Below are 22,943 nucleotides of genomic sequence, written 5' to 3'. Positions count from 1 at the left end.
ACCTCAGAGTCTTAAATTTAATTATATTTACTGAAGCGCCATTGTCTACCATAAATACTGTCCATTTTTGATTAGTTTCAGGTATACAAAACCTTACTCTCGTCGGCTCATGGACCTCACAATCTCCATCGCCAGATCCCCGATTCGCGGCAATGCAGACGCCTGGTCCTCCATACTGGTAGCCAGGGGTTTCTGTAACACTGTCATTACAGGTGCCGGTGGCATTCCCTCTTTCTGACTCGGCTGGTCTGCCAGTCGTGCCAGAACTGCCTTGGCTTCCTCGATCATTGTTTGTGTTGGTTTTGCGAGGCTCGTCACCTTGATGTCGGGACGAGCCGTTTGCGAGTTTAAAGGCTCAGCATTCGTCGGTTGGTTATATGGCGGATTCGGTCTTAATTCTCGTTGATATTGTCCAATTTGTTTCAACTGGCCGTTTTGTCATTGGGGCGATCCAAGTCTTGGTTGATCATAACTAATCATGCCATACCGTCTTCCTGTAGGATACAGATAAGTGTCTGTATCCGGATTGTATAGTCTTCCGTTATTTTGTTCATACGAGCGGCCTTGCGAGTCTTGGAATCTCGGAATCCAATTTCCAGTCCTAGGCTGATATTGCCTCTGTCCTTGAAATCTATTATGCTGAGAGTTATTTCCAGAGTAGCCTCCGTTATTGAAGTACTGATTATTATTGTTTTGGTAGTTATTACCGTTCTCTGGATTTTGGTGAAATTGCCTCTGTTGGTACTGGTTCTTTTGAATATAGAGTTGCTGAAATTCAGCGGGCAATTCTTCGAATTCAATGGGCAACTGTTCTTCTGATTCCAATCCCTGCTCTTGCACGTAAGCAACGTCCAAATTTTTGTTGAAACCAGTCCATTTGTTAGCTTCAAATTTAGGTTTCATATTATTTCGAGCCTCAATTCTCAAGGCTTCTTTATAAGCATCGCTCAAACAAGTAGGGCATTTGACATCCACTAAGTCTCCTATTTCTTTAGGTAAACCGTTTACAAATATTTTTACTACGGCTGACTTCAATGGTGTCAACATAATCTCGTTAAATTGTGCTCCCAATTCGTCTTTTAATGCGTGTTCTGCACAATTCAACAATATATTTATTCGGTCATGGAAATCTCCGACAGTGTCGCCCTGTTTCATTCTTAACGCATGTAATCTTGCATCATAATAAGCAAAATCCTTACACGGTGCAAATCTTTCCTTTAAAGCTTTCGTTAATTCTTCCGCAGTATTAACGGTTTTGCCATACAAACAGTCCCTAGCCGGTCCCCTTAATTTTGCTATGACGGCCTTTACATAATTCGGTCTTTGGGCGACAGGTACTGTGGCAGATCCATTTTTTATATTTAGAATAAAATCTTTTAATGGAAGATTCTTTCCGTCGAACTCTGGGATTCCTAACAAGGAATTTTGTAAAGCAAAACTCGCTGATGCCGATTGCAGCATAACTAGAGTTGCTTGTTGCTGTTCTTGCGCCTGCTGTTGCGCTGCTGCTACCGCTGCAGGGTCCATTTTGTTTTGTTAAGTAATGCGAATGCGTGCTATCAGTCTTATTCCTGATTTCTACACTAATCGCATAATATTATCCTCTTATTTTAATGTATTCAAAACGTTATCATAGGGATCGCTTACCGATTTAAGATACATATATAGTTAAACACATATATGTATATATATATAATTTAGGATATATATGCTTAATTAGTTAAACTTAATATTCCGAACGTGTGTCCTTATAGATCGTTAACGTAACGTAATTTATTACGCGTTATTTAATATTACTACTTATTTCGGGGACGGTATAGTGGGTATATTATAAAATTTAAAATAATAAAATTAAATATTAAAAATTAAAGTATAATTAAATTAATCAATTAAATTAGAATAATAAATTTTTAATTAATTAAATCAATTAATAATTATCTCAATTAATTAAAATTAATTTTAATTAATTAAATTATTCACTTTATTAAAATTAAATATTTTTTTTTTTTTATTATAGTATAAATATATTATAATTATAATCATACACCCTATTTGGTAAATAATATTTTTATAATATATTTTTTTTTTGACATTAAATGTTAATAATTAATTAATTGGGAGCGTTAAAACAGCAAAAACCACGCTCTGCAACTTTTGTTACGAGTTTTCTAATAGACACATACGTCGTTAGTGTCTTTTTAGCAAACGAGCGACACTATAACTCGATGTGGTGTATTGCTGCATATATGAGGCCCCGCTCACTTAACGCTCGCTAGTTAATTATTAAATATATTTTACGTATAAGTATATTTATGGGAAAAATCAAATAACTGGAATATATATATATATATATATACAAGGTGTCAAATAAGTAACGGAACAAGGCTGTAGCTTTTTAGGTACAGATTATTAGACCAAGGTCAAGGTCATTCATTTAGTAACTTTTAACGCGGAATCCGATGGTGACCTTGGATTTGACCTTGAGATTGACATTCAAGGTTATTTCAAGGTCAACTTTGTTTTTTTAAATGGGAACCCCTATTTTTGACAACGGCAATCGAAAGAGCGGAAAATTTTACGTCCAAAACGGTATTTTTAAATTTTTTTTCATGGCCTTGAGAAGGTCGATTTAAGGTCAAATGCTTGAAAAACTGCCTAAAAGCGTTTTGTTAATTTTTAAGATATCGAAAAATGACCTCTACAAAATTTGTTCAGAACAGAGTGGGCCACCCAATGCACCAAAAACCTTTGACCTTTAACCTCATTTTGAAGGTCATTTCAAGGTCGAAGTGTTTTTTGTAATGGAAACCCCTCTTTTCGACCCCGGATTAGCACATAGCGCGAAATCCGACGTTTGGATAAGGTATTATGTTGGGCCAATTCCATCTCAGATCATGCAGAGCTCCCCACACACCTGTCACCAAGCTACTCCAAAGTATTTTTTTATTGTTCTAGGTCAAAAATAAGAGGACCCGTATTTTTTCTTTTTTCTCTCAGATGCATAGTTCCGTCAATAATGCAATCGGAAAATGCACTGCTGAAAAGGGAAAATTGAGAAAATTTTTCCAATTAAATTTGGTTTCCTCAATATTTTTTTTATTTTTCGATACAATTAAATAATTTTTATGTCATCTATAGTAGAAACGAAGTTCTTCAAGTCTAATTTATCAAAAATATGAATGTATGCATTTTTCGGGAGAAAATGCATGTTTTCGAAAAAGTGCATCTTGGAGAAAAAATTGTGTATCTCAAAAAGGCCATAATTTTTTGCCCTCAAATTTTTTTTATATATTCTTAGTACCAATACCTTCAAATCCATTCGATCAAAATTTGCTGTTTTTTCGTTATATCGCTTAAAAAAATTAAAAAAAAAAGTTTTACATTTTCAAGTCAAACGCGATAAATACATTCAGGAATTCATGTTAGCGACTATGTAGGTTAATAACTGAACTACAATAACATATAACTCAAAGAAAAAGCTCACTTTTATTCAATCATGTCTGCAAGAAATGTAAAATTACACGATCATTTTTTTCTGTTTGAGTTGATTACTTTTACAACTCTCTTCACTTTTTTAGATACAACTTTCACTTTCTTGCCCTTGTTTACATTTTCGTTTTTCTTCTTATGAGTACTTTTCTTTTTTTTTTTCATCTTTTTTCACTTCAATCCATGGATGCGCAGCCGTTCGAGCTATAATACATTCGCTCCTCCCTTCCGAGACAGCAGATTTCCACATGTGGCAACATTGAATACCCTGATATTTCTGGCATTTGTGTCTTTGCTCCATTTGACTACTACGAAAATTGTTTATCTCTGCAGTTTCCATCAAAATCAGCTCTATAGAAGTTGTGTATTTTGATACATTTTCAACAAAACTTTTAGCAGTTTGAATAGCATCAGATTCAGTACTGCGTAAATTATGCACTGTTGCATAATGCTTTACCAAACCACCTATACCATCTACAGCACCCTTTCCATGACCAGTAGCAGAGAATATTCATTTTTTACTCATACTTGCATTTAAAAATTCATTTAACTGGAATCTATTTTTGAAATGACTTGCAGCGCCATCAGATACTAAAGTTATAGAATCAATCGAATTTCCATACGTTTCTTGTCTGTATCTAGTTATTTGTTCAAGAATTATTTGTATTGCTGCCAATGCATGAGAATAATCATGTTTTAAGTCTTCACTAATTACAGTATAACTCTTTGTAATTCCGCCTATGTAGCAAACAGCAGTGAAAATTGAAATCTGTTTATTCACCCAATGATTCCCTTGAACTGGATTTTTCAAAATTACAGACCAATTCTCAGCAAAATCTATATGCATCAACAAATGTTGATAATTTAACGTCACCCTTTCTTTCTCAGCTTTGATTTCCATTCGCTGTAACTATGTATTTATCGCGTTTGACTTGAAAATGTAAAACTTTTTTTTTAAATTTTTTTAAGCGATATAACGAAAAAACAGCAAATTTTGATCGAATGGATTTGAAGGTATTGGTACTAAGAATATATAAAAAAAAATTTGAGTGCAAAAAATTATGGCCTTTTTGAGATACACAATTTTTTCTCCAAGATGCACTTTTTCGAAAACATGCATTTTCTCCCAAAAAATGCATACATTCATATTTTTGATAAATTAGACTTGAAGAACTTCGTTTCTACTATAGATGACATAAAAATTATTTAATTGTATCGAAAAATAAAAAAAATATTGAGGAAACCAAATTTAATTGGAAAAATTTTCTCAATTTTCCCTTTTCAGCAGTGCATTTTCCGATTGCATTATTGACGGAACTATGCATCTGAGAGAAAAAAGAAAAAATACGAGTCCTCTTATTTTTGACCTAGAACAATAAAAAAATACTTTGGAGTAGCTTGGTGACACGTGTGTGGGGAGCTCTGCATGATCTGAGATGGAATTGGCCGTTGAGTTTCGATTGATCCACGACGTTCATCGCTAAGGTCATGTGAAATTTAGATCCAATATTATTCGCGAAACATTTACAAAATGTTTCGGGCTAAATTTATTAAATTCTACTGAGAGCATGTTACAGTGACCTTATCTTTGACCTTTGATTGTTTGAATAATAAAGTAACGGGTTATCCAAACCGAAAGTCAAGTTGTTTTAAATGAGGAGCAAGCAGAGACATAGGTACAGTTTTTTTGCCGGATAAGTTTTTTCCACTCACTGCGTTTTGAATGTTTCTTTCTGATTTCGCGCTATATGCGAATCCGGGGTCAAAAATAGGGGTTTCCATTACAAAAAACACTTCGACCTTGAAATGACCTTCAAAATGAGGTTAAAGGTCAAAGGTTTTTGGCGCATCGGGTGGCCCACTCTGTTCTGAACAAATTTTGTAGAGGTCATTTTTCGATATCTTAAAAATTAACAAAACGCTTTTAGGCACTTTTTCAAGCATTTGACCTTAAATCGACCTTCTCAAGGCCATAAAAAAAAATTTAAAAATACCGTTTTGGACGTAAAATTTTCCGCTCTTTCGATTGCCGTTGTCAAAAATAGGGGTTCCCATTTAAAAAAACAAAGTTGACCTTGAAATAACCTTGAAGGTCAATCTCAAGGTCAAATCCAAGGTCACCATCGGATTCCGCGTTGAAAGTTACTAAAAGAATGACCTTGACCTTGGTCTAATAATCTGTACCTAAAAAGCTACAACCTTGTTCCGTTACTTATTTGACACCTTGTATATAGAGGTTCTCTATAAAGTTCGAATTAAAGCTTACTCAGGAATTTTAGCAGCTTGTAACCGAGCTTGTCGAGATATTGTAGACGTACTATTTATCCCGTACACATGCATATCATGTTATCTGGGGACGTGCTTAATTTTTAAATACTTCGTCAGCGTAGGCTATTATGCTATGTAATTGAGAAGATCGTATTACGCTGGCACGACTGGTATTTATGATAATAAATGGAAAGAGTCGCGAGAGCAAAATACCAAAGCCAAAATAATTAAAAATTTAACGAACGCATACACGTCTACATATATATATATATATATATATACAGGGTGAGTCATTTTAATTTCCCCAGTCTAATAACTTTTGAAACAAGCAAATTACGCAAAAATGTTTCAGACCAAAGTTGTAGGGGTTCAAGGGGGACATCTAGGGGTGACTTTGAAATTGACCTTGAGCTTGACCTTGACGGCTTTCTCAAGGTCAAGTCTATTTTTTTATTGGGAACCCCTATTTCTGACCTCGGAATCGGAAAGAGCGGGAAATTTTACATCCAGATAACATCTTTTAACATGGGTCAAAATAAACCCTTAAGGTCATGCTAAGGTCAAAACTATCCTGGAACAAGAATCGAACAATGTAAGCAAAATACGAAAAAATGACTCAGAAAAAAGTTGTAGGAGTTCAAGGGGGACGTCTAGGGGTGACTTTGAAATTGACCTTGAGCTTGACCTTGACGGCTTTCTCAAGGTCAAGTCTATTTTTTTATTGGGAATCCTTATTTCTGACCTCGGAATCGGAAAGAGCAGGAAATTTTACAGGATTTAAATTTTTTAAATTTAAAAATTTTTTTAATTTAATTTTTTTTAATTTTACGGGACTATTCTTGTTTCCGTTCCCTATCCTTTTTTATTTTTCACCGGACTGTATGATTATTATTAATAAATTTCAAATATTGGAAGTTGTTGCTAATAATTTGCTATTACAAGTCTATTAAATTAATGAAACTATTTCAGTATCAATCTGATGTTCTGCAAAGAAATAAGAGTAAAAGTTAAATACATAAGGATAAATTTCATGTTCAATGAAGAATCTATTACATTTGGAAGTCGTTTAGAAAGTAATCGCAATACGTTCAGTCGTGATTTCAATTTTGAAAAAGCTTTAAATATTACTTTTGTTTTAACCATGCTTGTGTTCATTGTATCACTATCATTATTTCTTCATATTTGAATAAGAGACCTTTCTTATTGCCATCGATCATATGAAATCTAATTTGGACAATATTGCCTCTGTTTTCAGTAATATTTAATTTGTATCATCTTTCTATGATCTTTGCCTTTGTTGATTTGTATTGAGGTTTTTTGAAAAAATCTTTTAAATATGGCTGATTTTACCCCAACAGAGATAGTTGATATGATTTGGATTTTAGGAGAATGTAGAGGTAATTACCGTGAAGCGTCAAGGTTGTATCGAATTCGATACCCACAAAGGCGCCATCATGATCACCGTACCATTCATCGTCTTGAAGAAAGAGCTCGACAAGGGTATCTACGAAGAAGTCGACCAAGACATGAGTATGATGATAGAGATGCTAGGGTTTTGGTTGTCTTAGGATTGGTTCACCTAAATCCTCATATCAGCAGCCGACAAATAGAGAGAGAAACAGGAATACCTCAGAGAACCGTTATTAGAATTTTAAGAAGTAATAGATATCATCCGTATCATATTACCTTAACGCAAGCATTAAACGCTAATGATATGAGAAACAGAGTAAATTTCTGTTGGTGGGCTCTACAGATGATTTTGCAGGATCCGAATTTTTTTAATTATGTCCTTTTTTCTGATGAAGCTACGTTTCATAGTACTGGCCAATTGAATCGTCACAACAGTCATTATTGGTCTGATCAGAATCCTCACTGGTACAGACCAGTCGATAATCAACATCGTTGGAGTGTAAATGTATGGTGTGGAATAGTTAATGGTCATCTCATCGGGCCATTCTTTTTTGAAGAAAACGTCAACGGCAATGCTATTTTAGAACTTTTAAGGGATCATCTCCCACTTTTACTTGAAGACGTAGATCTTGAGACTAGACGTCGAATGTAGATACAACTGGATGGTGCAGGACCGCATTTCGCTTTAATTGTACGAGAGTTTTTAAATAGAAATTTCCAACAAAGGTGGATTGGAAGAGGTGGTCCAGTTGCTTGGCCTGCACGATCACCGGACTTAACTTCCCCAGATTTCTTCCTTTGGGGATACTTAAAAAATACTGTGTTCGCCGAAGCGCCCACAACAAGAGAGAATATGATAGAAAGGATTAGAGTTGCATGTAGACAAATCTCTAGAGATATCTTACTGCGCACTATTGAAAGCTTCGAACAGAGGCTCAGGCAATGCATCGACGTAAATGGTAATAATTTCGAGCAAAACCGATAGGAAATAAGTTTATTCTAGTTTCATCACGAATTGTGAGAGGCAAGGGGACTCACATTAATAAAGCACCCCAAATCGTGAGAGGCAAGGGGATTCACGTTAATAAAGCACCCCGAATCGTGAGAGGCAAGGGGACTCACGTTAATAAAGCACCCCAGAGGGAACATAATCCTATTACGTCCACGTCGTTGTTCCTGGGTAGTGCTAAAGATAGGAAGTTTATGATCTTAAACATCAGCATCGTTAGTACATGGCCAGTCCCTTATTCTTTGGAAGTTTATTTAACAACGGTCATATGCGATAAAAGCTTCGCCTCGAAATGTAACAAAAATAAGAGAATTTTCAAGAATTTGACCTTTGCTTCACATTGAGAATAGAAGTACGACAAAGGTCTTCGATGCTCGTTAAACCTTTTGATGTTTGAAAGCGGCTTCAATTTCTTAAGTAAAAACTGAAATATTGTTTATGTTCTTATGAAAAAAAACTAAATAGATACTTGAACGTAAAATTTCCCGCTCTTTCTGATCCTGAAATCAGAAATAGGGGTTTCCATTAAAAAAATAGAAATGACCTTGAGAAAACCGTCAAGGTCAAGCTCAAGGTCAATTTCAAAGTCACCCCTAGATGTCCCCCTTGAACCCCTACAACTTTGGTCTGAAACATTTTTGCGTAATTTGCTTGTTTCAAAAGTTATTAGACTGGGGAAATTAAAATGACTCACCCTGTATATGTAGTTATACACAAAATGAATATGTGGAAATTTGCCAAATGGTAATTAATCCAAGTATTATTATTATTATAGAAAAATAGGTAAGAAGAAAATAAGTTTACACTAATGAACCTTGAGTTACTTTCTTGTTAGAAGTTTATTTATTATTATTATTAGTAGACTTGTCCTTGAAATTATATAGTTATATAGTATAAATGTGTATATTGTCAAAATATTCGTCCAAGAAATATAATCCTTTTATTTTTGCTGGTCCTTATAATAACTGTTATCCTTGTAACAAGTAATTATGCTGGAATTGGTCTGAACGTACGCCGTATACGTGTATATATATATTTAATAATGATGCGTTAATGAACGCCGTTACTTTCGTGGCGCGTATACGTTAATCGCTGATAGCAAGGATATGAATATACTGATTTTAGGAATTCAACGATAAATAAAAACTAATTGATAAAAAAAAACTGAGATCAAAACTGTATGAAAAGAACTGAATAAAACTGTACGTAAATCTGAAGAGAATTATGGTGTGTACGACTGGTCGTGATTAGCTCTGGCACGAGACTGTGGCTTTGTTAGGCGTGGACGATACAGTCATACCGCGCGAGAGTGTTACTACGCCGTCACCGCATTACTACGCGGCCGCCGAACCGCCCACGCGTGCTTAACGTGTACAATTAATACGCGCGGCGCAATTATACATAATACTAATACATGTAAGTTTTACATTACATTAATACATATATCAGGATTAAGTGAATTTTAAAAGTTGTCACTTAACAGTTTTCGTGGATTGTGTTGATTTGTTTTGATTTGATTTTTTTCATATTTTTCTTTAGCTAGATCTATGGTCTTTTTTAAAGTTTCTACATAGTTTTTATATTTTTCTCTTTTTGTTGCATTATTGGGATCTTTTTTCCAATTATTATAAAGTTTTTCTTTGTGTGCACATGATATCATTATTGCTTTAGTTATCCAATTACTCCTTGGGTTCATTTTATTCTTATTGTGTTTATTGTTATTAGATGATGCCGTAATACATGTTTGAATTTTTTCTATTAATTTGTTCGTAGCTAGATTAGGGTCTTTTATAATTTGTATGTCAGTCCAAACAGTTCTTTTGGCTTTATTTTTTAGTTTAAAATAGTTTATTATTTTGAAATTGGTTTTTTGTGTACATTTATAATTATTCCTTAAACTCATCATTATTGGGTAGTGATCATTGAAGGGTACGTTGAGGACGTAAGTTTTATAGTTGACTTTTCCTAGCCTAACATAGAAATTATCTATACATGTACCTTTGTTAATATCAATATTGGATGGTCTTGTTATGGTATGTAGTCCAGGGCAATATCCATTTTCTAGCAGTACTTGTAAAAAATCTTGATCTAGTATTTCTTCACTCAATATATCAAAATTAAAGTCTCCCATTAAAATATTGTTTTTATATTTTTTGTTTATTTTCAATAATTCTTTGAGATTAAATAGGAATTCAGATTTAGATAAATCATGAGATCTGTAAATTGCAGACAGCACCAAATTTCTGTTGTTTTCTAGTGTAATATTAGAGTTAATTATTTTTAATTTATCTATTTCAAGAAATTCTGTAATTTCGGTGATTTCTTCTTTCATATACAAAACAACTCCATCTGATTTGTTTATTTTACTTTCATTGTAATATATTTTATAGTCTGGAATATTGAACATTTCATGATTGTCTAAATTCCATGTTTCTGTGCATACTATTATACATGGTTTTTTTCGAGGTTCTTCAGAAATACTAGTAATTTATTGTAATTTTTTTTTAGGCTTCTGATGTTTATACAAAGAATGATATTATTTTTTTTACATATATATTTGTTTAGATCATCAATATTATCTGTTTTATGTTCTTTTTCAAATATAATATCATATAAGCTGTTATCCATATTGTAATATTGCAGAAAACTATTTAGTATTCCTGGTTTTATTACCTGTTGGACTTGAAGTAGATAATGATGATAACGATAAACTGTTATTTATTCTCGGACGGTTATATATCTTGCGGGTGTTTGTTTCAAAGTTTATTCTACCAAAATATCTTTGATAGGTTGGTTGAAATGGATAATCTGTCATTTCAATATACCTTTTTATTTTCATTTTTAAAACTTCACACATTTCGCTGTCGATTGCACTATGGTTTACGTTGTAGTTTTTACTATATGTTTCATTGTGGAAAATGCAGTTTGGACATTGGAGTATGCTGCTACTACACATTTTTGCTTGGTGCTTGCCAGCACATTTATAACACGTTGGCTCTTTTTTTGCTTTTTCACACTTTCCGCCGCCGTGGCCAAAACCTTAGCATTTGTAACACGGATATGTGTTGATGACGTCAAAGACTCTACAGTTTTGACATCCAATAAATAATTTGTTACTATTGTTTTTTATATGTTTATATAGAATAGATGGAACTTCTATTATTGCAGTTACTGTTTTATTTTTTTCATTTGTAAATACATGATTTACTTTGTATTTTTCTTCGCATTGACTAAAATTTCTTGCATTAATATCAGTTTCTATATCTTTTACATTTGTTGTGAAAGCTTTAGAAATTCCTACTACTTTAACTATTGGTTTACGTATTTCTTCTTTTAGAACAGTAAGTGCCGGTAGTTTTTTTTGTAAAGTTTTTTCTAACACTGTGACATTTTCTTCGGTCATGCAGTTGATAATTATTGTGTCAGTATTTTTAACTTGTACACTTTTTGTTTGTATGTTTTTGTCTTTAATTAAGTAATGTGCTACTTGATTTTCTAAGTTTATGTTATCATTACTCTTTTTCTTTATTATTAATCTTGGTATTCTTTTGGGCTTAGGTTTTGGTAGTGCAATTGTTTCAGCATATGTTTTTCTCATAATGTTAGTATTTGCATTATTATTTTGTTTTTCTTTAATTAGTAGTTCATTGAGCAATTGATTTTTTTCTTTTGTTTCTTTGTATAGTTCTTTCAATAGGTTATTTTCGGCTTTTAATTGTTGTAATTCATCCAAATCATTGATCTGTGTTACATCCATATGATCATCTTTTTCATTTAAAATTTGCTTTTCATTCACAAGCTCATTTAATATTTCCTGTTTTATTTGTTTTCTACTTACAAGTTTGAATTGTGTTATGAAAGCACTAGCTTGTTCACTTAAGTCCCCATATGGCAAGTTTGATGTTAGTGCAAAATTTCGATGCTCCTGGCATATTATGAATGAGCTGTTTATTAGTTTGATTGCATTTCCTGCATTGATGTTTGCTACTATTTCACTCGTATGATAGAAATTTCCACATACTAAACACACAACTGCTCCTACTTTTGTATTTGGATGACACTTGAAATGCTTATGTAGCGATGATACGTCAGGCGGTTGCACTTCCGCACCGCTCGACGGCGACATCGCGACTGAAATTTAAAATTTAATCTAAAATATTAAACGAACTATATAAGTAATTTTATTATCCGAGATATGGCATAAAAATTTAATAAATAAAAAAAATGAATTATATATAATAGTTTAAAACTGACCGACATATCTCCGCCATAAAATGGATGGATCACAAAAGTTTCATTGCCCAAATGAATAACTCCGCTAACACCATTACACGTATGAAATGCTGCACTCGCACCTGGGTAATCTTTAACAGTGCCGTGATAATAACAATGTTCAATTTCCTAAAAATTATGTTACTTGAAAATATTATTTAATCATAAGATAAATTTACCTAAATTAATATAATTAACTACTGACATACTTGCTTTGAAATTTGTTCTGCTCCATTAATTAAATAATCTTTTTGTACCAAATTTGGAGCGAGTAATTGTCTGAAACAAAAAAAAATTATATGATTCATTTCTAGATTCAAATAAAACATTTCAATACATAATTGTAATTGTTCTTTATTAATCTATATCATTAGAGTAAGCCAGCACTAGACATAGAAGTTGTCATTTTAATGAGCTTACATATTTATAACATAATTAAATTAACTGAAATGCATAAATTGTACAAATTATCATAGAACTGATTAATGTCTATCACAAAGGGAAGATTATGTACGAAATCGGATGAATAAATTGTTTGTTAATCATTGATTATAAATATAATTTATAAAAGATTTGTATATTTTATTTACAAATTTACTGTATATTAAATTGTGTAAATATGTGCTTTTCCAGCGGAGTGATTCATATTACATTTTATCTCTAATCTACGATCTTGTAGCAACAATGAATATAAGATGTTCACTAAAAATGACAGACAAAATATGAAGGCGATTCTCTAAGTAAATTCGACCAATGACAAAAATAATTTGAATAAGAAATCGCAACAGAAATAACGTAACGCTATAAGCATTGGATAATTATTTTAAACGTACAGACGATCATGTAGAACGGTAGCTAATGAGAAATGAATAAGACGATATTGTGAGGGTGAAGCTTACTCTCTGCCAAACGGATAATATCCAAAATTGTACATTACCATAAAAATCGTGATAGGCTCAGCATTTTCGTCTTATACTAATTTTTTTTGTAATGTGGCGACTTTGAAAAATCCAACATGGCGGCTTTAATATAACGGGCCAAATTTAGGGATTTCGTAAAATTTTTAAAAATCGATTGTAAATCATTCAATTGTAATTATACATATTTTTTATGCCAGAAATTAATTCACCGTTCACTTTTACATAGGAATACGAGATCTCGTATATTATTGTACTCAAAGTAAAAATATTTTACAATGTCATCTGAAAGTTAAAGCGGAAAACAATGGTTACTTCTCGAATTACTAATTGATCAATATTGATTATAGTGAGGAAATGAAGATACTCATCGGTATTTTGAGTCACTGAATGCAAATTTGATGTCCGTTTAACAAGGTTTCAATTAAGATCATTTGAAGGTTAAATCAAAATACTTTTAATTTTTTGATAAGATTAAGAAATCCACATGTATCGCTAAATCCGAATCCGGGGTCCGTTGGAGTGTCAAACGACGTAGTTATGAAAAAAATTTGTTCCAGACTGTGATTTCTTGATGAACAAAAATGAAAAATTGTTGTTACTATTATAATATAAAATATAAAATTGTCAATAAAAAATGCAATTAATTAAAATGTGCTCTTACAGCTAATATTATTTGACAGTACACTTCAACATGCATTATTAATATTATGTAACGATATCTCATTTATCCGAAAATCAATTTTTTCGTAACTACGTTGTTGGATACTCCAACAGTAGGTGAATTCGAATTCAGCGACACGTAAAACTTGTGGGTGTCCTAATCTTATCAAAAAATAAAAAAGTATTCGTGATTCGACTTTAAAATTACCTTGATCGAAATCTGGTAGAGTTAAAAGATTTGGATTCATTGACCCAAAATACCTATGAGTATCTTTATTCCCTCACTAATCAACATTCACAAATTAGTAATTCCAGAAATAACTATTGTTTTTCGATTTGACCTTCAGATGACATTATAAAATGTTTTTATGTTGAGTACAATACTATATTCCTATGGAGAATGGAATGGTGAATTATTTTCTGGCATAAAAGATATGTAGAATCACAATTGAATAATTTACAATCAATTTTTGAAAATTTTTTTGAAATCTCTAGGATTGTACCAACATATTGGACCCGCTATTTTGGATTTTTCAAAGTCACTATATTACAGAAGAAAATAGAGTAGAAAGTGAAAATGCTGAGCCCATTTTTTTTTGGTGATTTACAGTTTTGGAAAAGGCCATTATCCGTTTGACATATAATGAACCACACATATACACACACACACACATATTTTTGTATACATATATATCATATATATATATTGTTATATACAGGGAGTCCTATCTTAATTGACGGACCTGGATATCTCGAAAAGTTGACGTCGTACGAAAAAATTGTTTAGACGAAAGTTACTCAGGACAATGGAGATCGTCTATGTGTCATGTCCGTGTTAACTTTGAACTTCAATGTGTAGGTCATTTGAAGGTCAAAATGATTTTTGAAATGGTAACACCTATATATAACATCAGATTCGAAAGAGCGGGAAACGTTACGATCGAAACGATATTAAGATCAGATACTAAATCCAAGGCCAATTCCATTCGAAATCCAAAAAAACATTTATCAATGAACTTATGTGATTTCTAGTTATTTAATTTTGAATTCTACATTTGCATTACGTCTAGCTGGTTTAATTTTGCATTTGACATTATTTTTTTCTATTTTATTCGGTATGTGTTGATTTTTTTTTCTTTTTCATCTAAATACATGTTCCTAACTAATTTTTCGCATTTTAACTTTGGTAATTTTACAGTATGATTTGTTATGTAATTCAAAGTCATTTTAAGGTATGTAATCCAATTTGGAATAATCCATATGAGTAACTGCACTTGAAAGGCCGAAATAGAAAATTATCATAGCTCTAGATTATAGGAGAATAGGAGGAAGAAAAGATGGACTCCATGCCACTATTCTTCATCTGTGGATTCCACCTTGAGTAAAATTATTATTTATGTTTTCTTGTGCTTGAAAGAGATGATGCGCAAATATTAGCAGTATTAGGTTACGCAAATATAAATCCGTATGCTAGTTTATGACAAATTGAGAAAGAATATCGTATCTCTAAATCTACTGCTCAAAAAAGATTGTTTCTTCATAACTTTTATCCGTACCAAATCCGTGATCCATTAACGATGGATGATTTCCAATGGAAAATAATAATATGTCGATGAGCACAAGAGATGATATACTGGATTCTGATTTTTTCTGCTGTTTTATTTTGTGATGAAGTAACATTTCATAACATCGAACACCTAATTCGGCATAACTGTCATTACAGGGCTCTTGAAAATCCGTATTGGTTTCAACAAATTGATCGCCAACATCGTTGGAGCTTGAATGTGTGCTGTGGCATTGTTTATGCTATTTTAATTGTACTATACTTTTTTGATGATCATGTAAATGGTACAAACTACTTACAGCTCTTACAAAATGAATTACCTAAACTGTTTGAAAACATTACATTGGTAACTAAAGCACGTATGTTGTTCTAGTAGGATAAAGCACTAGTACACTGGAGTAGGCGAGTATGCGAATATTTTTATATAATATTTCCAAATAGATAGATAGGATGAAGTGATTCTGTTGAATGATACCTTAGATCTCTAGATTTGACAAGTCTAGATTTTTTTCTTTGGGGATACTTAGGAAACGTTGTTAAAACTCAACTATCAACAACGAAAAAAGATATGAAAGAGCGCATAAGGTTGGCTTGAAAATATTCCATGAAAGGTTTTGTTGTTAACTGTAAGAAGTTTACAACGTAGAATCAACTTATGCTTTGAAAATAGTAGACAACACTTCGATTATTTATTGTTTTAAGAATTTTCTCATTTATTAAATTTATCACTATCAGTCAATTTTATTTCTATTAATTAATGAGTTAATATGAGTTACGAGGGTCGTTCAATAAGTCTGTGATTTCTCTAAAGGTGGTGGTATTATCGTAACGTATTTTATAGAGTCCCATGTAGTATAAGTGCGTACACAAAGTTTCAAGTCAGTACATTGGTTTGTAAATTTTTGACAGTCATTAGAATTTAGATTTTCATTATGTAAGCAAAATCATGAAAAAAAATCAGTTTCATTTTTTTATTAAACACTATTTCCTGTAGGGAAAATCAAACAAAGAAACTGAAGAAATGCTCAGAAAATATTATGGAGATTCCACTCCATCTCATGGCATGGTTCAAAAGTGATTTACTGAATTTTGTTGTGGCCGTAAGAGCACAAGCGATGCTGATCATCCTGGCCGTTCAAAAGAGGTAACTCCTTAAGACATGATCGATAAAATTCATGAGATTGTATTCGTCGATCATTGATTGATAATTCGTGAGATTATTGAGTATCTTTACATTTTGGTAAGATGCACATGAAACATTTTATATGAATGTTTGGACATGAGAAAGTTGATAAATAGCAAACTCATGTGGTTGCGTCTGAGCAATGTTTGAGCATGTTTCAACATAATCCAAAGGAGTTTTTGCGATGCTACATTACTAATGATGATAACATAGATTTATTATTACACGCTAAAAGTGAAAAATCAGTCCAAAATGTGGACTCAGCAGGGTGAATCTGCGCCCAAAAAAGTGAAGACAGTACGATCAGCCCAAAAAGTCATGGCTACAGTTTTTTGGTATCAAGTAGTATAATATTAATCGATTACCTATAGAGTGGTAGAATTATTACAGGAAAATAATACACCACATTATTAGACCGATTTGATGCCATATTGAACGAAAAATGATTCCATCTGGTGAAAAAAAAAGTTCTTTTTCACTACAACGATGTACCATCTCACACAAGTTTCATTTTAACGGCCAAATTATTTTATTTACATTACGAAATATATACTCATCTATCTTATTCGCCAGATTTGGCCCCTTTCAATAATTTTTTGTTTCCTGACATAACAATTTGGTTTGCGGATAAAAGATTTTCATTCAACGGTGAAGTAACTGATGCGACAAATCAGGATTTTGAGGAGGTTGATAAAAATTACTTTTCAGATGGTATGAAAAAGCTTGAGCGCCGCTATAATAAATATATCGAATTAAAAAGAAACTATTTTTAAAAATAAATTGAAATTATTTAAATAAATAGTGTTTTTTTTATTTCAAGTCACGTACATATTGAACGACCCTCGTATGTATTCGTACTTCCTAGTACCATTAATTATGTTCATTATTCATTAAGCCTTTTAAGCTAAGGTCGTTAGCCCCAAGTCTTCTCTAACATTTTTCGTACCATAATTATAAAAAAAAAATTTTTTTCAGAGAATGTTTTTTCAGATTTTGACATTAATTTAATTTCGGTATCGGACTTTTATAATCCTTGCGCTTGACTGTCCAGGGCAGGGTAAAGGACTCTCCGCTAAGATTGGGCGGGTACTTAGCATGGACAATGCCAAGCGTATCTTCATTACAGAAGGCAATGAGAGCACCTCCACTAACTCTGACTCGGGTGAGACCGCGAAGGATTCCGTAATGGCTGCTGAGTTACCCTAGAAGAGTTACACGGGATCCCCTAGAAGAGTTACAAGAAGAGACTGCGGGCATCCCAGGCCCAACTGTCACTTGACCCGTCGGTTTTACAGCAGGTGATAGTGGCGCTGCAGTTTCTCAGCTATGGCCCTACGCAGCGTCGTCGATAGGTGTGGTAGCAACGGAACAACCTTGCTCTATATAGCCCAACTCCCCACGGAAGTGCGTGCCGAAACGGACCCTCAGCAAAAGTTGCGGTTATCGAATTCCACCTCCTTCAAATGCAAATGTTCTCGAAAGCACGCTTGTGAATGGCGGCAGCATTTCACCGCTTCGATTGGGTTTGAAAAGGAACTTCAGCTCACGTTGGTTGAAGCTCCAGCCTTTCCCATCTCGTCGTCAGACTCATCGAGTGAGGCAAGTGTAGCGGGACAAAGGCTCAGGAGAGGGTGCAGAGAACATTCAGTCGGAGAGCTATGAGATTATCTGGGTCCAACAAATCAGTCACTAAAAGCTCTACCAGCGAAGATTAAGGGTATGCGACTAATGACGCCATCATCGGTGTCGTGGTACAAGAGTGCACTTAAGCCATCGAAGTGTGCGATGAGAAGGAGCGCTTCTTGTGTGAGATTGCACAGTCTCCTTGATCGTGAGGAGCTCTGAGCGCTGGACGCAATCTTCTTCGATCACGCGAAGGTGAGACTGGCGAATAACCTTGGAGAGTGGCGCATCTTCCATGATTTCGCCTCAGATTTCCGCCATCAGTACTGTTGGACGTTGGACCGTGAAGAACTCTACTGGACCGCAGGATGCTGGGTGAGGATAAGTCAATTGCTGTCTACCTTTTGGTCTGATGAATACTCTCACAACCTTCATGAGTTTAATAGACGCGCTGTTCGAACCAGATTTTAAATTGCACGTATTCAAGTACCTCGACGATGTGGTAGTATTCACCGAAACATTCGAGGATCACGTTTCTAGAATACCTTCTCGACGAGAGTTGGCGGCAGCATGACTTTAATCGTGTTCAGTTGTTCTGGATTTTCCAGTACCGCAGAACAGCAAACAACTATGTCAATTCACAGATATGTATAGGTGGTACTTCTGGTACATCGAATATGATTTGCATCCTAATATTACCCTTAATTAAGCTGATGCACAAGAACGAGATATGACATTGGGACTCCGAGTAGCAATGAGCGTTTAAAGCGCTCAAGTGAGCTTTGATGAAAACTTCCGTGCTAGTGCATTCGGATTGCTATTGGCCATTCTACGTGCACTACGACGCATCATCCTATGTACTCGGCAATGTTCAATATAAAAGGACGACAGGCGGTATGATCACCCGGTGTGTTACGTAAGACGCATGGTAAATGAGCACAAGAAGAACTACACCGTGTCAGATCTTGAATACCGGGGCTGCTGTTCAGCATCCTAAAGTTGTTGCAGTCACAGATCATATGGTAATAACCTGGTTGAAAAATAAGAAGGATCCGACAGGGCATCTAACCCGGGGATCATTGAGTTGCAGCAACTAGGATTTCAAGCTGGTGTATCGTAAGGAAGCACTCCACCATGTCCTTGACGTGTTGTCTAGTGAGCTCAGGAACGCTGTGAGTGTGGTAACATTTGAAGTCATCAACGACCTGTGTTACCTCCGGCGGCTGAAGGACGTGGGAATACGTTAACTCAAGTATCGTGGGTGAAAAGTTGAAGATGGAATGCTGTACGAGTACGACACGAGTGAACTCCTGGACCCAGTAATGCATAAGGAACAGTGATGGCGTGGTTGCGAGTGAGCATCGAGAGCGTGTTGTAGGGGATGCTCATTCGGAGCCCTCGATCGATCATTTCGTACGCGAGAAGACATATGATCATATAGTACGCGAGTACTTCTGACCTAGCATATGGTTGGGCATGCAGTATTTTTTGCACTTGTGTCCTGAATGTTACAAGTACAAGGTGGAGCAACGTGTGCCAAAAGACCTAATGAGCAACGGGTGGTTAAACGCCCGTGGGCAGTTATTGCAGTGGATATCATTGAGTTACCCCGCTGCAAGAAACGTTACATGTACCTGGTGATTTTCAAAGACTTGTTTTTCGAAGTGGAAGGAGTTTAAGCCAATGGCTGTCACGACCGGCAAGACTAAGGTATGCTCTGAAGAATCTGATTTTGTTCCGTTGGGTTCAGGTTTCAGAGTACCTGGTGAGCGACAGTTTTAAGAACTATTGCTGGGTGGACTTCAAGAACATACTTAGGAAGATTGAGATTGAACATGTGCCCTGTTCACCCTACCAGCAGCAGGCCCATTTTTACGAAGGTACGATCAAGATGTTGAAGATCATAATCTTCATTTTTGTGGAGCATCAGCATTGTAACTGAGACAAGCACCTACACGAGTTTTGTGATTTTGGTCCATCCGAAGGCCCAGGAGGTACTTTCTACGATCCGGGACAAGTCACGTCCATCCAGCGGCCTCTCAAGAAGTAATGAGCTTCCCTTGGAGGTAGAGGTTTCCATCCAGCGTGGGGAGTACCTGAGAGGCCGGAGTATTTAACCTCCTGTGGGGTATGACGAAAAAGAAGTTCCCAAGTCGTTCCGTAAGAAGAAGACCGGGACACTACTCGACTTCATCAGAGACGTAGAGTTCCACTATATCGGTGACGGAATCAACTTCCCGATAGGAGGATTCTGTTCGCTGATTAAGCGTGAAAATAGACCCGTTTAGAGGGGTTGAGCACCCCTATCAGGGGACGACAGAAGAGGAAGCCCCGTATGTGAGGGATCCTGGACGTCCTTAGCCCTATTAATGGAAATGGGAAAGGCTTGCCGAGATCGGGGCTGAGGGCAGCAGCGAAGCGCTGGAGATCTTAGCAGTCACGGTGTCTTCTCCCACCTTAGATATGGGCATGTCCGCCCCGCCAACAAACCGTCTCGGTAGGGGAAATGACAGCCTCATATGGGGAAATGACAGCCTCATATGGGCAAATCCCAGAAACTTGTGATTTTTGTGTTACTCGCTTCTACAGCTGTGTAGACATGAGTTTGGTCACGTTGTATTGGCTTAAATTCAAAGACGTCCAACGTATATATATCAGGGAAAAAATTATTATCAGTTCTAAAAGTTAAATAGACAAAAAGGCGTAATATCGATGAATGTTGCATGTTACTTTCAAAAAGAAAAATTTCGAATTGCTATAAAATGTGGAACATTGTTTGAATTTTTATGAAACTTTCAGGAGTTGTTGTATTTAAAATGTCCTTGGAGAAAAATCTTCGTTTTTTGATGTGTCCATAATAAAAAACAAATAGAAGTTTCTACAAACATTGTTACTAGTTTTTTAGTGAATTTGATTATTGTCGATTTTTGCTTATAGCGGTTGGAGCATTCAATGAACCATATACCCAATTTTTATGTTTAATTGACTCTTAAGAAAAGTTATTTATGTGCCAAAAAAACACGTGTTCGTTAAACTAGCTTTCACATCGATGTCAAAAAACGAAATATCTCGCGAAACTTTTTTCCACTGTCATCATATTTTAGTAGCACAAAAATAATAACATATTAAAACCGTCAATAATCACTGTGCTCTATTCAATATCACCAATGAAAGTTCATAAGAAAATTCTAACTCGATTAAACTTATTACTAAAAGGATACGGCTATTATAAATTTTGTTAAACTGGTTGTTTTGTTTAAATAGGGAATATTTATTATAGTTTGTTATGGTTCTATGTGCACCGCAACTTCTTGATGTACGAAAAATAATAAATATATTGTTGATGGCTCATGTTTTATTACGTATTTTCATTTAAGAATCATTTCCAACATAATTGTAAATGATGAGTGTTTTGTGTGTGTTTGTGTATTTGTATGTGTGAGTGTAAGTGTGTGTTTCTGTCTATAGGTATGTATCACATATCGAGAGAGATGTAGTTCTTCTATGTTTTCAAATACCCACCATTTTAATTTTTGATGAAAATGGTTGTTACATCAGTGTATATTATTAAAAAAATCTTTTTTATGTTTTAGAAAGATCACAACTGCGTTACGTTTGCTCAAATATATTTATGACAGTTGTGTCTTGAATCTTTTCTTACCTGTTCAACCAATTGAGTAAACTTTTATAAATATTAAAAATAAGTAAAGAAGCTACATTTATTTGGGACTTTAGTTGATATAAGCTTCTATATATTTACAATTATAAATAAAATATTTCATTAAAAAATTAGTCAATTTTGATATAATTTCTTTTTATGCTGGACAATTCTTGATAAGGAACAATCAATTTTTCAAGACCAATAATACCTAATGAGAAATTGCAGTGAAAAGAAAATTGATGTTAACGTATTGTACTTATTGAATGCATTGTTACTTATAATTTCCATTTATTGAACGTGAATTAAATCCCACCCAAATTGTATTAATGAATTATCTTTATTTTTTAAGTAATTTAGTTTAACTATATTTTAAATTTAATATCTCTATACAGGACACTGTTCTGATTCATGATATTGATACCATACAACATGAACATCGTTTGCATGGATATATTGACCACTAAGAACAATGATCCTGTGGAAAAGATGCATATTTTTTAAATTAAAAAATTAACAATAATAAATTTAATTTTTTTAAATGATACAACTGAAAGTTTGCATAAACATATTGGATGTCGAAGCACTATTTATTATCATTAGATATATTTATTATATCTAATGATATATATTTATTATCATTAGATTTCATTATAATTTTTTTTTAATTTAAAAAATGAGTAATTTCTGTACATCCTTATTTGTCTGTAGTTAATATGGTTATGTAGACATTTCTTTTATGTATGGTATGGATATAATGTTATTCGTGGAATTTGTATACAAATATAATTCTTTATGTCAAATGAACTTTTATAAAGACAATTATCTTAAATTCATTAAACCATTCTTAGGATTACGAAGTTCACAGAACGAAAATAGTTAAACTA

The 22,943-nt window shown here is 34.0% G+C and overlaps 1 protein-coding gene across 1 annotated transcript in view; it reads right to left on the bottom strand.

The window, feature by feature from the left end:
* LOC131675344 (disintegrin and metalloproteinase domain-containing protein 11) overlaps positions 1 to 22,943 on the bottom strand; it is a 2,271,363-nt gene that overhangs the window by 1,309,275 nt on the left and 939,145 nt on the right. Inside the window, exons 6-7 of the mRNA XM_058954276.1 lie at positions 12,658 to 12,727; positions 12,431 to 12,577 (exon numbers count right to left, since the gene is read on the bottom strand). Coding sequence (XP_058810259.1) covers positions 12,431 to 12,577; positions 12,658 to 12,727 — 217 coding nt within the window. The remainder of the gene's footprint in view (positions 1 to 12,430; positions 12,578 to 12,657; positions 12,728 to 22,943) is intronic.

This window comes from Phymastichus coffea, unplaced genomic scaffold (genome assembly GCF_024137745.1).
Source record: "Phymastichus coffea isolate CEN01 unplaced genomic scaffold, Cenicafe_Pcof_1.1 PCOF00019, whole genome shotgun sequence".
Lineage (NCBI taxonomy): Eukaryota > Metazoa > Arthropoda > Insecta > Hymenoptera > Eulophidae > Phymastichus > Phymastichus coffea.
This window is presented reverse-complemented; position numbering and strand designations above follow the sequence as displayed.